This window comes from Urocampus carinirostris, chromosome 11 (genome assembly GCF_059441175.1).
Source record: "Urocampus carinirostris isolate Australia breed hairy pipefish chromosome 11, RoL_Ucar_1.0, whole genome shotgun sequence".
In the NCBI taxonomy this organism is placed as follows: domain Eukaryota; kingdom Metazoa; phylum Chordata; class Actinopteri; order Syngnathiformes; family Syngnathidae; genus Urocampus; species Urocampus carinirostris.
Window position 1 is genome coordinate 22,099,418 of NC_142359.1, and position 14,598 is coordinate 22,114,015.

General features: G+C 39.9%; 1 protein-coding gene and 1 non-coding gene across 2 annotated transcripts in view; one reads left to right on the top strand and one right to left on the bottom strand.

Moving 5' to 3' along the window:
- shank3b (SH3 and multiple ankyrin repeat domains 3b) overlaps window positions 1-14,598 on the bottom strand; it is a 46,249-nt gene that overhangs the window by 23,180 nt on the left and 8,471 nt on the right. The window contains exons 3-13 of the mRNA XM_088346787.1: window positions 13,492-13,663; window positions 13,158-13,361; window positions 9,766-9,837; window positions 9,584-9,692; window positions 7,076-7,227; window positions 6,861-6,990; window positions 2,473-2,510; window positions 2,237-2,353; window positions 1,853-1,930; window positions 637-703; window positions 324-543 (exon numbers count right to left, since the gene is read on the bottom strand). Coding sequence (XP_088202913.1) covers window positions 324-543; window positions 637-703; window positions 1,853-1,930; window positions 2,237-2,353; window positions 2,473-2,510; window positions 6,861-6,990; window positions 7,076-7,227; window positions 9,584-9,692; window positions 9,766-9,837; window positions 13,158-13,361; window positions 13,492-13,659 — 1,355 coding nt within the window. The 5' untranslated portion in view covers window positions 13,660-13,663. The remainder of the gene's footprint in view (window positions 1-323; window positions 544-636; window positions 704-1,852; window positions 1,931-2,236; window positions 2,354-2,472; window positions 2,511-6,860; window positions 6,991-7,075; window positions 7,228-9,583; window positions 9,693-9,765; window positions 9,838-13,157; window positions 13,362-13,491; window positions 13,664-14,598) is intronic.
- LOC148356797 (U2 spliceosomal RNA) lies at window positions 3,898-4,085 on the top strand. The gene has a single exon (XR_015852147.1). It is a non-coding gene; the product is annotated as a U2 spliceosomal RNA (small nuclear RNA).

The window sequence follows — 14,598 nt, forward strand, 5'->3', positions numbered from 1 at the left end:
GTGTAAAGGTGTAGTGCGGGAACGAGCGAGCGGCCTCAACATGATGAAAACTAACAGCACAATGGCAGCAAATGCACATGCTAACTGGGAGAAGCTGATGCTGGCGGTGAGCTGTCTCCCGCAGTCTCTAGTGGTAGCGCCTGGAAATTCTTGTAACTTGGATTTTCTCTAACTTAGCAAGATTTTTGCTTGAGCGACATCTCGTATCTTAAATTTCTGATAACTCGAGTGTCCTCATAAGAAGAGGGGCCGCTATATTTTGTTTTTATTATGTACCTATTGATCCATTAAATGGTAGCTATTTTATTGCCTGTATGTCTCACCTTAGGCGGCGTGTGTGCCGTCGTAGCGAGTGCGTGTGCGTGTCAAGGTGCGCTTCCAAGCTTTGCAGGGACGGTCCTGGAGAAGAAGCGGGGCTTTCCAGTGTGTTGTCGCTGATGGAGCGTATAAGAGAGCGTGGCGACGAAAGGCCGTTCCCTGCCGGGGAACGCAGAGTTCCCAGGCGGCGCCGCTTGGTGTATGACGGAGATTCTCGGAATGGGACTGCATACACACGCGTACAAAGACTCTTGTTGCTAAATTGGTGTGGATTTCAAGCATCAAAACAGTCATGGGGAGATATAGTGAACCACTCACCAACATCAGAACTTTTGTGGATCTTGATAATTTCAGCCAAATCGAAATTTCCTGCAATGATGGCGACCTACACCAACAGGCATTCATATTTGTTACACATACAATTTTCTGAGTTTGGGGTCAATGACAAATGTCGTTTGAAAAATATAGTGTTATGTAACCAATTTAAATCAATTTTTTACATTGAAATAAAATAAAATGACAAATTCCTGCACAAAACAAAATTACAAAATAACTTTTACAGATTGGGGGCCTGTCAAGCTTTTTAATTCAGCCCGCTGTATAAAAAAGGTAAAAATATTATGACCATATATATCAGTGGTCGGGCCATCATGGCATGTAAGGCCTTCTTTGCTGGCCAAAAAATATCAATATCATGTGATGTTTATATGTTGTCCTATAATACTTTTTAAATTATACCGTATTGTCTGTCAGCTTCTTTTCATTCCTTCTCTTCTGGTAGTGCTGCTTTCAGATGTGTTCTTTCATATTTAAGCATTTAACCAATCACATTTCACAACACATTTTGTGTTGGTAGGGTCCGAAATCTACCCGGGGGCCTCATAATGAGCTCCGCAGGACCTGATACATAAAAAAAAGTGACAATAAAGCTGTTGGTTTGGCCAATCAGATTCTGAGTTGGTAGGCCAGGGCCTTCTATTAGGCACAAGGAAACCTCTGCGGTATGATTTGGGGCGGTAACAGAGGTATCACAATGAAAAGGTGAAGAGAAATACAGTTTCCTTGTATCCACCGCTTTTGTCAAACAGCCCTAAATCTAATAAGAATTTATGCCCAAAAGTATGACAGGACAGGCTCGACTTTCAGCATTAGGTTCGGCGGTGATAGTAAAGAACTTCTTGAGGGATCGGAAACGCACGGAGAATCTGTACATCGTCATTGAAATCCTTTTGAGAAAAGAGAGGAGGATGGATTTTGTGCATAAATAAAAATAATTTTTGGTTAGTAAAATGTGGCTATATTCTTAAATTATATTGCAATTTTATGAGATTATTATTGATGGTTTTATATGTGTCGGAGCTATAGCTACAGTAAATGTTTTAAAGACATAAAATAGATGAGGGCTGGATTGATTCAGACATAGCGCGACTGAAGGTCTTGGGTGGAAATGCACGGCCCGCCACTGACTTATAATAATCATAATGATACTGGTAATAGTATTAGTAAATTTACTTATAATAGTAGAAGTTTTCACCTGAAAGGCTGTCTGGTTGTTGTAGTTCTTGATGTCCTTGTTGGCACCTCTGAACAGCAGCACTCTGGCGCAGCTGTCCTGCAAGGGAAAGCAAGAAACAACCATGACGAGACCAACAGAAATAAACTCATGCTTATTTTTTATACAGATAGTATAAGAACATCCAAGCAGAATTGTATTGCGCATGTAGAAATGGTGGTAAACTTGGTATAAATCACAACTAATTTTGCATGTTTTTTTGTGAAATGACGGAAAAAGGTGTAGTTGATTGTTGTTGTGAATGGCACTTTCACTGAATTCTGATTCTGATGCTGGGACTTTATTAACAACTTAGTCAGATACTAGGCGGCCTCATATCATACTTTTTAGGCATAATCTTCTAACCTGGTTGTAGAGAGCACAGAGATGCAGTGCAGTATTTCCTGATGCATTCTGGGAGCTCATGTCAGCCCCATAGAACAGCAGGTGCTCCAAATGCTGCACGTTTCCATGACGACACGCCTAGACACACGCATACAAACACAAACGACTGATTACCCTTACTAAATTTATACTTATAATTGTAGCGGTGATTTGTGCGCTTGTGAGTGGGTGCCTACGGCTGAGTGAGTGTTTATCACCTGGTGGATTTCCTGCCATCCGTTCTCATCAGTCATGCCTGTAACCATAACAACCATGGATCTTTAATCAGACATTTGGCATCAGACCTTCAGCACCCCAATATGTGGGCATTAAAGAAACTTTGGTGAGGAAAGTCCAATACTTCATCCAATACTGATTATGCCTTAGTTATTGAAGTACAGACACTTTTTTTACCCCAAAAAAGCTCAAAGTTCGGGTGTGCGTCATACACGACGCTTTACGGTAGTATACTACTATATTTGAGCGATGACAAATCGATAAATAACGCTGACCATTTTTGCTCAGGAATCGAACCTAGATGGTGGTGGTGACAACGCTGAATCCTAACCTCTAGGCCAGTGTTTCTCAACCTTTTTTGAGCCGAGGCACACTTTTTTAATCGAAAAAAAATCTTGAGGCACACTCTCCTTTGAAAATGTTAAGGTATTAATTCAATTTTTTGTAATTTTAAAGCTTGAATGATAGTGTCGCCTAAATTGACAGTGTTACATTTTTATCATAATTTGTGTTCACCGTATATCTGGCGGTAATACAGGTTATTTATTTTGGTTAATCATATTACAGTAATTTTGGATTTTACTATATTTATAACTTTTATAAGTTTTAGAACATATTAATCTTCTTTTTCTTAAAAAAATAATAAAAATATTGCACTTAAAATGAGCAAAAAGATCTGCCAGTACAATGACTTTTTATTTTACTACATTAACTTTTTCAGTTTTTTTTTTAAACAAGAAAAAACAATCCAAATGAGTACAATTAAAAGCAGCATTTTTACACTGATTAATTATATTATTTCTATTGGATTACAATCTTGAACAGCTTCATCAAACAAAAGAGGTTATTAATAACATTTCCCTGTCTATGATTAATATATAAAAGGTAAAAGAATAAGAAACTGCTGCCGGGTGGATGAATGTTAAAGGTTTTTGGCTGACCACTGGAATAAAAGGAAATATACTGAACAATGGCATGCTTTTTTTATTGATAGATAATATCCTGCGGCACACTCGACAAGGTCTTCTTGCACACTAGTGTTCCCCACTGGTTGAAAAACACTGCTCTAGGCCATTAGGATTGTAGATTACCTAGGAAAAGGTGTTATGTTCAATATCATCTCATTTTAATTTACAGTTCCACGTTGTACTACGTTGTAAGGACCATTATGGGAAAGAGTTTAGCAAAAGCAATGTTGCACAACGTGGTACCATGAGTAAAAATACTGTGATGATGAGATAAAAATTAAATGCCTTTTCCCGTCATCTATATCTTCAGTGGTATAGTGTTTACACAGTGGATTTTGGGTTATTAGAGTCACAAAATTGTATCGATGTTGAACTGAGTACTTTATGCTCAGCAACGCTTTATTGCTAGGACCTTAACTTGGCTTTGATGCTAGGTCCTTAGCTTGGCCTTTGCTTTGATGCTAAGTCCTTAGCTTGGCCTAACTAGGTCCTTAGCTTGGCCTTATATACTAGGTCCTTAGCTTGGCCATTTGATTTTTGCATTCCGGAGATGGAATAAGAGCTTGCTCTGTCCACTCCACGCATCGGCCCGGTATTGCAGTACCTCCGGGAACGGTGCATTCGCAATGATTGCAACAAGGCTTTAGGGCTAGGACCTTAGCTTGGCCTTTTGGCTGAGAGTAAGTGTCCCGGCTCCTAGGCTTTGTAGCATATAATGAACTGACCGATAACGGATAATGGATAATGAATAACGAAGATAGATCAATAACCCTTAAAAACCCCAAAAACCCCCTAATATCATTAAGGTTATTGTTATTTTACTCATGACATTATGAGAACATTGTCATATATTAAACCGTTCAGTGTTACAGAAAAGGTTGCCTACTACTTATCAAAACTGAAGTGATCTTGATTTTTTGTTATATGTTACTGCAGCAATTACTTCTTGAAGAAAGTGGTACTTTGGGTCATAAGTTCTAGCACTTTATTGTATTTCATGTTTACAAATATTTCATTTTAAATAAATGATAGAAAGTTGCTATTTCAATGTTTTCTTTGAAGTAAATGAATCCCACTTTTAGAAATATCCTACTGATATGCTTGAACGATACCAGCTTCTTTCATTGTTATAGGGATTTTGATATCAAGGAAACTTCTTTTTTGTGCCTGTTCAAAAGTTCAAGGTTACTGACAAAGCCAGAAGAAAAAATTGCTTTATTTATCTCATCCTATTGGAATATAATTGTTGGGCTTAATTTTAAAAATGTTTAAATGTTTAACATTCCATCAATCCAGCCCACAGCTCCATCTATTTGACTTTGACACCCCAGATCTCATTTAAAGTAGAGCTTTTCCACCACAAAGATGGTAATCAAGGTCTAGAAATGTGACTTCTGAAGCAGAATCCTGTCTTGAAAACTTACTTTCAAAGCTTCAGTATATACAGCACCCTAACTTATAACCATACTTTGAGACTCGGGTTTCATAGAAGGACTCAAAGTTTGAGTCCTTCTATGAAACCCGAACTTATTTTTTGAAGTGTAGTTCGAAGCCTGCTTTTAAGCTGAAATGTTGAATCAATCCTTACACATAAAATTAAACAGCAAGGCTGTATGTCTGAAAATTCAATGAAGTCTTAAACTAAAACTTGCTATTAAAACCCTTACCCTTGCACAAAACTACGTAAATTCAACACAATCAATGCAAACCCTAAACAGGGCGTCAATTTTAACATATTTAGAATCCCAACTTGGAATCCCTAAACCTCACAAAAACACTTTACCTAGGAACCTATCATGGTTACCGATGTGAATCACCTGTGCCTGCTCCTTTGGCGCGAACTGCCTCGGACTCTGATTGTCTCCCGATCAGTACTTGTACCCACGCCTGTCTGTCCACTTTTGTCAGTTCGTCTGCGAACCTCAGGTATCACTAGGCAAGCCTTTTTCGACCCTGACTCCCACCTGTCTCGTTTTTTGCTCCTGTCTGTCCCCCGGCTTCGACCCTTTTTTGATCCTGACCACGTCTACTCTCCCGTCCCGGCTTTCGACCTCTGTTGTCCCCAACCACGTCTACTCTCCTTTCTTGGCTCACGACTCGTTTCCGACCCCAACCACGTTTTTGCTCTCTGTCTACTGACCCGTTTTTTCTGTTCCCGACACCGCTTCTCGCGTCCAGCAATCACTGGATCGTGGGCGCAACCCTTTCCCTTTCTTCCAATATAACTTTTGAGAAACGCAACACAATCGGATCCTGTCTTCGTTCTGGTCCTGACTGTAACCTATTTTAAATTCTAATAATTTTGAAAAACAGTTTGGGAACATCACAAAGTCATACCTGTCAATTTATACGTTTTATCTGTTAATTGTTTACACGGTAAAAACATTTTTTCATGGGGAAAAAAATACAAATTACATAAGACCCTCAATTTTTTTTGTTATAAAGTTCTCATCTTGCCTATTTTGCCCCTATTGTGGATCGTCTTGGTCACTGGTAGCAGACAAAAACGTCATCAAAGTACGAAATCCTGCACTGCTACCGTATCCTAATCACGTGAACAACTTCCGGGAAACCCACGTATTGGCGGCCATGTTGAATAGGTGTAAGTTTACCTATTATTATTGTGATTGACATTAGTTTGGCTTTTGTTTAACGTTGTGGGCTAAGTTACGTCAACAAATGTTTGTTGATGTAAAAACAAAAGCGTGTGGTATAGGGATTAGGGTTTGTATAAGGCGATATTTGAGACTCGTTTCAGCAGGCAACATCTTTTAGGTGCCCGGGCCATCCCTGGGGTTGCATTCCCATAAGTCGGAGCCTATCTCTGCCCTTCATTCACTGGATAAGGGTGCACTCGTTTTGGCAAGTTTTTAGGGTCACCCAGGGTTGTCTTTGGAAAAACTGCGCAATATTTTTGCCTAGGGTTTATGGGGCGAGGCCCACTATGTTTGAAGGGAGCATTGCAACTGTGGTTCTTCCCCAGGGTTCCACTTACCAGGTAGCAGTACAATGCCAGACAGATTCCTCTTTATTTTGAACATAAAACAAATTTATTGTAGACCCATGACTACATCTCACCACGTCTGCTGGACCCATCCAATATAGCCGACTGTTTACATTTGGCAATGCGCATGACGTCACACAAAAACTATCAATTATAAGGAACACCAAATTTACTGCAAGTGGGGAACGGACTTAAATTGCTTATGGTGATTATTTATAAAATAAAATAAACTTGTTTACACAAATGATCTTTTTTTGTATTCTACTTAGTCTGATTTGCTGTGAGTGTTGTGTTTGTAAGGCTTATCGCTTGCTAATAGGGATGGTTGTTACTAATAACAGTAGCAATTGACTGAAGTTAACGAGTATGGTAAGTATTTGGAGGATATTTTGAGTACCTAGTGTGGCGTGGTCTTGCAGAAGCAGCTCACAGCAGTAGGGGGCGCCGCCTACCATAGCGGAGTGATAAAGAGGCGTCAGTCCCCTGCTGTCTTTGTAGTCTGGTGATGCTCCAAGGTCCAGCAGGGTCTGGAAAGTAACCGAAGCGAGTCATCTAGAAGGTGGGGAGGTAGGCAGGTCGTTGGGGGTGCCATTGGCCAAAAAACAGCCTTACTGTGAGAGCGGCGCTGTTGCGGCACATGACGGCCCGATGCAAAGCAGTGATTCCGTCCCGGGTGCGGAAATCCAGGTGAGCACCACCACTGCGAAGAACTTTGATGAGCTCGCAGCTCTCCTCCAGCTGGACTGCCAATGTCAGAGGACACTCTGGGAGGGAGCACATTGCAACAGCTTTTTTTTATTTCTTCAAAGGTGCTGTACGGAATTGGGAACTTTTGTACTTGCTGATGCCACAGTCTGGCTTGAGGCATGCAGCCTCTGTCAAGCCTCTTATGTTGCACGTGCATTTCATAGATGTACTCAGGTAAACTAACCCTTTTTCAACTTTTGGGGGGTTTGGGTTGGCATTTGGACAGTACTTGAAACAGGCCTTTTCTTACTTTCACCATTTTCATGCTGTACTAACAAAAACCTGCGGTGATGATCATAAAGTCGCTAACCCCACTTTTTCCTCCAAACTATTGTGTTTATCGACGTTGCTAAAAGTGAGATAAGGGCTCTTTGAACTCATATGGGTATTTTTCACACTTATTTGACAGAGAAAAAAAAATCTACTTTAAAAATTTTGAAATACACCTCAAACGACTCACCCCACCTTTTAAAGCACTTTTTTGTCTAAAATGTGTTTTGGTAAAGGGGACAGTGTGTGTTATGTAGTAATTCCTAGAGGTAAAAAAATATTGATTTAAATAGTAAGTAAAAATACATTAACTATTATATAAATATGCATTTTTTAACTACTTGTAGGCACTTATTTGACATAACATGAGCCTCACCTTAAGGGAGCTGACATAATTTTTCGGTATCTTGCTTGTGAGGTTATCCAAAAACCTCAAAAAGGCTGGGCAAAAAATGTGAGGTGAAATAGTATTTTTTTGTCACTTTGAGTCTCCGTAGTTTGTATTCTTCCTTGTGCTTTTGAGCACTACTTTTCTGTTTCACTACAACAGGGGTGTCAAACTCATTTTAACTCGGGGGCCACGCGATAGAACAAACATTCTGTCGGGGGCCGGACTAGTAGATCAAAGAGAAAGAAAAAGAGATAAAAAAATAAGACAAAGAGGAAGGGAAAAGGAGAGAAGGCAGGACAAAGAAAGAGAGAGGGAAAGAGTGGGAGAAACAAAAGAGATAAAAAGAGAAGTCGTGAGAGGGGGAAAGAAAGGGAGTGGAAGAAAGAAATCCAAAGAGAAATAGAAAGACAGTAGGAGAGAAAAGAGAAACGAAAGTGCGAAGGGTAGGAAGAGAGAAATAGAAAAGAGAGAAAAGGAAGTTAGAGCAAAAGAAGTTAAAAAGACACAGAGAGAGAAAGAGACAAAGAGCAACAAAGGAAGAGAAAAAGAGACACAGTGAGTGAAAGAGACAGAGAGTGGGAGAAAAGGGGTGGAAAAGAGGGAGAGAGAGAGAGAGAGAGAAAGAAAAAGAGATACAAGTACAGTGTCTTTGTTCGAGGCACCTTTCTTTTGGCAACATCAAGTTTGCATATTTCAACCTGCAGCTTGTTTTTCTCTTGCGCTTCTCTGAGTGTTGTCTCGCGGGCCGGATTCAATCCCTTAGCGGGCCTGATCTGGCCCGCGGGCCGCCTGTTTGACACCTGTGCACTACAACATTCAGCAACATCTAATACTCAAATAATACACAGTGTCCCTTTATTTGTCTCTGGGTTTTTTTTTTTAATTCTGTTCCAGGGTGGAGCCAGCACCCAGTTTGGTGACAAGGCCACTAGCTGGTTTAGCAACTTGCATTACTCAAGCAGCTATTGCTAATAGTTTTAACGCCTAATTTAGTGACCATGTCTGCGACGCTGGCATTAGCAGTTTTTACCCATGCACAAATTGAATTAGTCCCTCCATTTTTTTTCATTTTTAAATCATGATAAAATAACGATCGGGATGTTGATGAAGATTTTTTTAATGGCAATAGCACTGCAAGCTCAATATCCTCTATTGTTTTTAAAGCAGTTGTATTATTTTTTTTAACTATCATTAATTTAAGAAAGAAAATGAAAGTCTTATTTTGAAATCCCATTTTAACATGAAATAAAGGAAAGGTTATTTATGCTGTTGAAATGCTTTTTTTTAAAAAAAGAGTTGAATCACTAAATCTGCTTTCAAACATTTTATTTTTGGGGCTTGGGATATGATTTTTACAAGGAAACTTTTTATTTTAAGCGATATATTTAATTTACTTTTTGACATTTATTAATCCATTCAGAGACAAACAAGCGTTTACACGCTCACTCGTACCAAGGGACAATACGGACCTCCCAAAAAACCTGCATGTTTTTGGGAAATGAGAGGAAACACACAGACATGGGAACTCTGCACAAGGAGGCCAGTAGCTGGAATTGAACTTATTATCTCTGTACATGCTAACCAGACACCCACTGCGCCGCACTGAAATTATATCAATATAATTTTAAATTTAACTATACTAATTAATATCTGTTGTTTCCTTTCACATAAAATATACTAACAAAAATCTTTTCATTAATTAGTTTACACACCCCCGCTGTCTGAGTCGTGGAAGTTGGGATCCAGGCCTTTCTCCAGCCATTTGGAAACCTTCTCCACATTCTTCTGGTGGACATGTTCCATGAATCGCTTCAGGTTGGCCTGAAATTGACAAACAAGTTGGTCAGAACTTCCTTTCCTGCAACGTTGCCTTGCCACGAAAAACATTGCCTACTTTAGTGTGCAGCTTGGCAAGCTGTTTGTCGTCTACGTAACTCTGTGTGTAAATTCTGCGTTTGTAACGAAACTGGAAGACAAGACAGCGACGTTAGTGCACAGAAAGAGAAAAACATTTGTGCTGTGTTCAAAATCACTCAATCGTCTGACGAATGACAAGGTATTATTATAATTTGTTCTGTAAAATGAGCAAAGGTTGGGTAATCCTGCAAAGTGTTAGCGGTTCATCTTTTCACAAACATTTTTGTTTCTGGAACGGTTCCTTGCCATATTATCAAGACGATAGGTAACGGTAACTTTCTCTCCACAGGCAGCTCTTGGAACAAATATGTCAAAATGACTTTTGACATCAAAATATATATGTCATTTAACAGATACGTTTGTGTGTGTTGTGCTTTGTTGTTCTTCCAGTGAGCCGAAAACTAGAGCCGTCATCTTCTACACGAAGAACTCGCAATGTCATCTTTTGTCAATGCAGAAAAACAATTTGTCGTCTTCTATTTCAAAAACAAGCTGCTGCTTCTTTGCCCAAAACTAGTTTAAAAGTTGTCTGATTTCACAACTAAAGAAGCTTTCTTTTTTCTACGTTATAAACATGAGCTATCATATACACCAGGGGTGTCAAACAGGCGGCCCGCAGGGCGGATCAGGCCCGCTAAGGGATCGAATCCGGCCCACGAGACAACACTGAGGGAAGTGCAAGAGAAGAACGAGCTGCAGGTTGAAATATGTTCACTTGATGTTGCCAAAGCCCGGTGCCTCTCACAAAGACGCTGTAGTTGTATTTCTTTCGCTCTCTCTCTTTTCCTCCCCTTTTCTCTCATTCTCTGTCTCTCTCTCTTTCACTCTCTGTGTCTCTCTTTTTCTCTTTCTTTGTTCCTCTGTCTCTTTCTCTCGGTGTGTCTTTTTACCTTCTTTTGCTCCCTCTTCCCTCTTTCCTTTTCTCTCTTCTCTCCTTCTCTCTTGCTTTCCCCTTCTCTCTTTCTCTCCTTCTCTTTTTCTTTTCCTCTTTTCTCTCCTCTCTTTCTCTTTGGATTTTTTTTTCTCTCTCTTTCTTCCCCCCTCTATCACTATTTCTCTTTTAATCTCTTTAATGTTTGTTCTATCGCGTGGCCCCAGAGTTAAAATGAGTTTGACACCCATGATCTACACAGAAAGCTAGTGACACATAAAAGCCAGAAATTAGCGTCTTTTTCTAAGCCGTTACACTGAACCCAAAAATGTGACTTACATTCCAGTACAAATAATGCCCGTTTTCCTCTCCCCCAAAAATATTTTTGGGCCAGGTACTACGATGTAAAAACCTCTCAGATAACATTTGGAGATCGAACAAGCAGCAGGACAAAGGATTTGCTAGATGTTGAGTAAATAACATCACGTAATTAAGAGCCACGCAGACCAGCAATGAGCAGAGGACGGCTCATGTTAAAGGGACAGTGTGTATTATCTGACCACTACTGAAAACGAGTCTTAAAAAGCACAAGGAAGAATACAAACTACGGGGATTCAAAGTGACCAAATAGCACCATTTCACTTTCATTTTTACCCTGCCTTTTAAGTTAGGCGTAGTGTCATCTGTGTCATCTCGCTAAAGGTCAGGGGTCGGGAACCTATGGCTCGCAAGGCCATATAAGGCTCTTTTCATGAGTACATATGGCTACATATTGGTCCCACACAATTTTTTCCCAACTTTAAAGTCCATTGTCATGCACTCAAAGCCAAGTAAGCACTAAGGTCTTGATTGGTACTGTCCAGAATATATAGGCTACAGTTCTAACAACAGTTTACAGTCACAGTGTCACCAAAGAATCCAGTTTTGACTGTGCATCGCCAAGGAATCCTTCATATGAAAGCCCATAGTATAAATAGTCCATGTTCACTGCTGAGACACTTTATCATGAAAATCTACATAAAAACTGTAAACATCCCAAACCGCCAGCAGTGCACCCAGAGAAATTTGATTGGATGAGCGGTAGGGTTGGGCGGAGCTATGCACAGAACGCAAGCTTTCCCTCTCTTCTGTCTCCCGCCCTGCGCCGTCTGCTCTGAAAGTAAATCTTCAGGATCTCAGTTTGCAGAATGCTGTGCCATTTTTACAAAATAACTCTGCTCGCACCTTGAAACCATAATTTGTGAGAAAAATGACGGTCAAACTAAGCATTAACACTCTTACGGGAGCAGAATTTTAAGTGTTGTATTTATATGGGACACAAGCACTGGCATTATTATTATTGCATGGATTCCATCAAATCATCAAGCGCACACAGTGAAATAAAATGAGAAGAAGAATAAGCTTTTGTGTGGAGAGCTGGTTAGTGGTTTTGTTAAATTTGTTTTAAAATATATGGTGTGGCTCTTAACCCCCAGCCCTCCAAATTACATTTTTTACTTTTTTTTTGACTCAGAGTCAAAAATGTTCCCGACCTCTGCTAAAATTAAAGTTCATTTTGGGTAAAAAAAAAAAAGGAATTTTTTGACAAGTATTTGTAAAAATGTATTTTTGCTTATTATTTGAATCAATGTTGTTTTAATAAATGAACTTTTTTTTTACCACTTGAAATATACTAAATAATTCACACTGCACCTTTAAGATAACGGCAGAGGGGAAAAAAAACAGCTTAATGTCAGTCACCTAGAAAAACGAATAAGCCACTTTCCAATCAATTGGCAAGGACGCTGCAAACCCAAAACTTAACACCTACTTTTGTCGGATAAGTGGGCTCTTCTTGGCGTCAGAGATGGTTCTTTAACTGAGCTTCTTTAGAATCGTTCACTTCCGAAAAATTGAACTAAAAGATTCAATGCATCTTAGAAAGGGTGCTGGGGAAGCAGTACCAGTATTGTAAAAATGAGGCATATTTGATTGCTTTGGAGATAAGTGTGTTCTCCTTCAGTCGACTCTTCTTCTCATTTAAAAATAAAAAACAATATCAGTTTCTCTGTCAATTACCTTATTGATTAGTTCATTCTGCTTGTTTATGTTTTCAATATTGGACACCTACAAAGGATATTGCATTGGATGACAGTTTGTTATTTTGACTGTTATTTATCACTATTTGTTATTTGGACTATTATGCACTGTTTACATCATTATCACTATTGGCCAATGATTTTTCTGTTCTTTGATAACCTAAGAGATGAAAGGACAGATTTGGTATTTGGCAGTGTATGGATTTTTTTGTAGAGTCCTCTCCTGTTCTGGTAGCAAGTTCAAATGAAATATAAAATGAAAACAGAAGTAATTTAAATAAAAGTAATCCTTCATGTTTTTTTTTATAACAGTTGGTTTATCTCTACCTGCCACCAAAATTATGCGATTTCACTGTAGTGGGTAGAAAGTGATTCCGAACACAGCCTGGCTTTACTAAAATTGTTTACAAAATAGCGCACCTCAAGATATGGAATAGGCGTGATAGGTGGGAGAGGGTACTCTTTCAAAAGTCGCTCCTCGTCCAGAAACTTGCCAGCTCGGCCGTTGAACGCCGGCTGGAAGAGACCATAGTTCAAAACATCCGACAGAGACTGAGTCAAGGTGACCAGAACCCTCTGCTTACTGGTCCAAACGGGTAACTCTGGGTCCAGCCGCAAACACTTCTGAGAGAGCCAAAGACGTACAAATGGACATGTTTGACGGCAAACTTTCTGACTTTGGCCTCGTGTTCACTTTCTCCTCGTCTTCCGACCGGCCGACGGACGGGAGTGTGTTAGCTAGCGTGTGTGTTACCGTCTGCTGCAGGTCCGGGATGCCGATGCGGACCACGACGCTGTTTCCAGAGGCAGTGTCCTCCGCGTCGTCGTCCCGGGCGACGGTAGAGCCTGTCGGGTTGCCGTTAGTAACCGCCTGTTGGCGTGGGCGATCATGTTTGGTGTCAGCAGCCGGACTCAGAGGCATGTGGCTGCAAGACAGGAAGTCACCAATGGTCACACACCAGGTAAGAAACTTATTTAATGGCCCCCATGTCATCCTCCAGGCCAAACATTCTGATAATAAAAGTTATAACAAAAACAATGATGCATTTTATATAGGCAGTTTGCTTTTACTTTAAAAACCATACTTAAAACAATTACAGATATAAGCTTGACTTCCGTTTGAGAAAAAGTGGACCTTTATCTTTACTTGTAACATTTTAGGTTTGCGGTTCCCTCAACTACATAGGTCAGACATGTCCGAAGTTCGGCCCTGGGACCAGTTACAGCCCGTGATTAAATTTTTACTAGCCTGCAGCCTCTGTCATTAAAAGAATAATCTTTGGTCCGCTAGTAATGTTGACCGCATTATAAAATAAATGTGTACAAAATCATTTTCCTTTTGAATCACCATTTCACCAGATGATGGCAGTTGCCTTTTGGCCAACTTTTCTTTCGAATTCTGTGAAAATTTCAGCCCACCTCTTTTCCGACATGGCGACTGTAAATAAAGAAAAGTTGACTGTGATGACCGCGCTTCGCGGACAAGTTGCATGTTCTTCGGCTAGCATGTTTTCAGCCTGTACTTTCAGTCTGTTCAAAAGGACCTTTAGCAAAACTTTACTTGACATTATAGGATGGACCCTTATTGCACTTTAAACTTTAGGTGAACTTAATTGGACTTTTTTTTTTACTTCAGGGGGACGTTTAAGACCTGTTTTGCTTCATTTGACTGCTGCCATCTGCATCGCTAATATTAGCTGTGGAATTTTACATCACTTCCTGTTTTTCAACTCTGAGAAATTCTTACACACACGCATGCCAGTGACATTTTAAGAACAATACAAAAACCTGTCATTTCCAAGGAACAAGTTGGTGATGTGACAAACTCACAAGTTCAAGTACAACACCGCCGCTTCTCTAT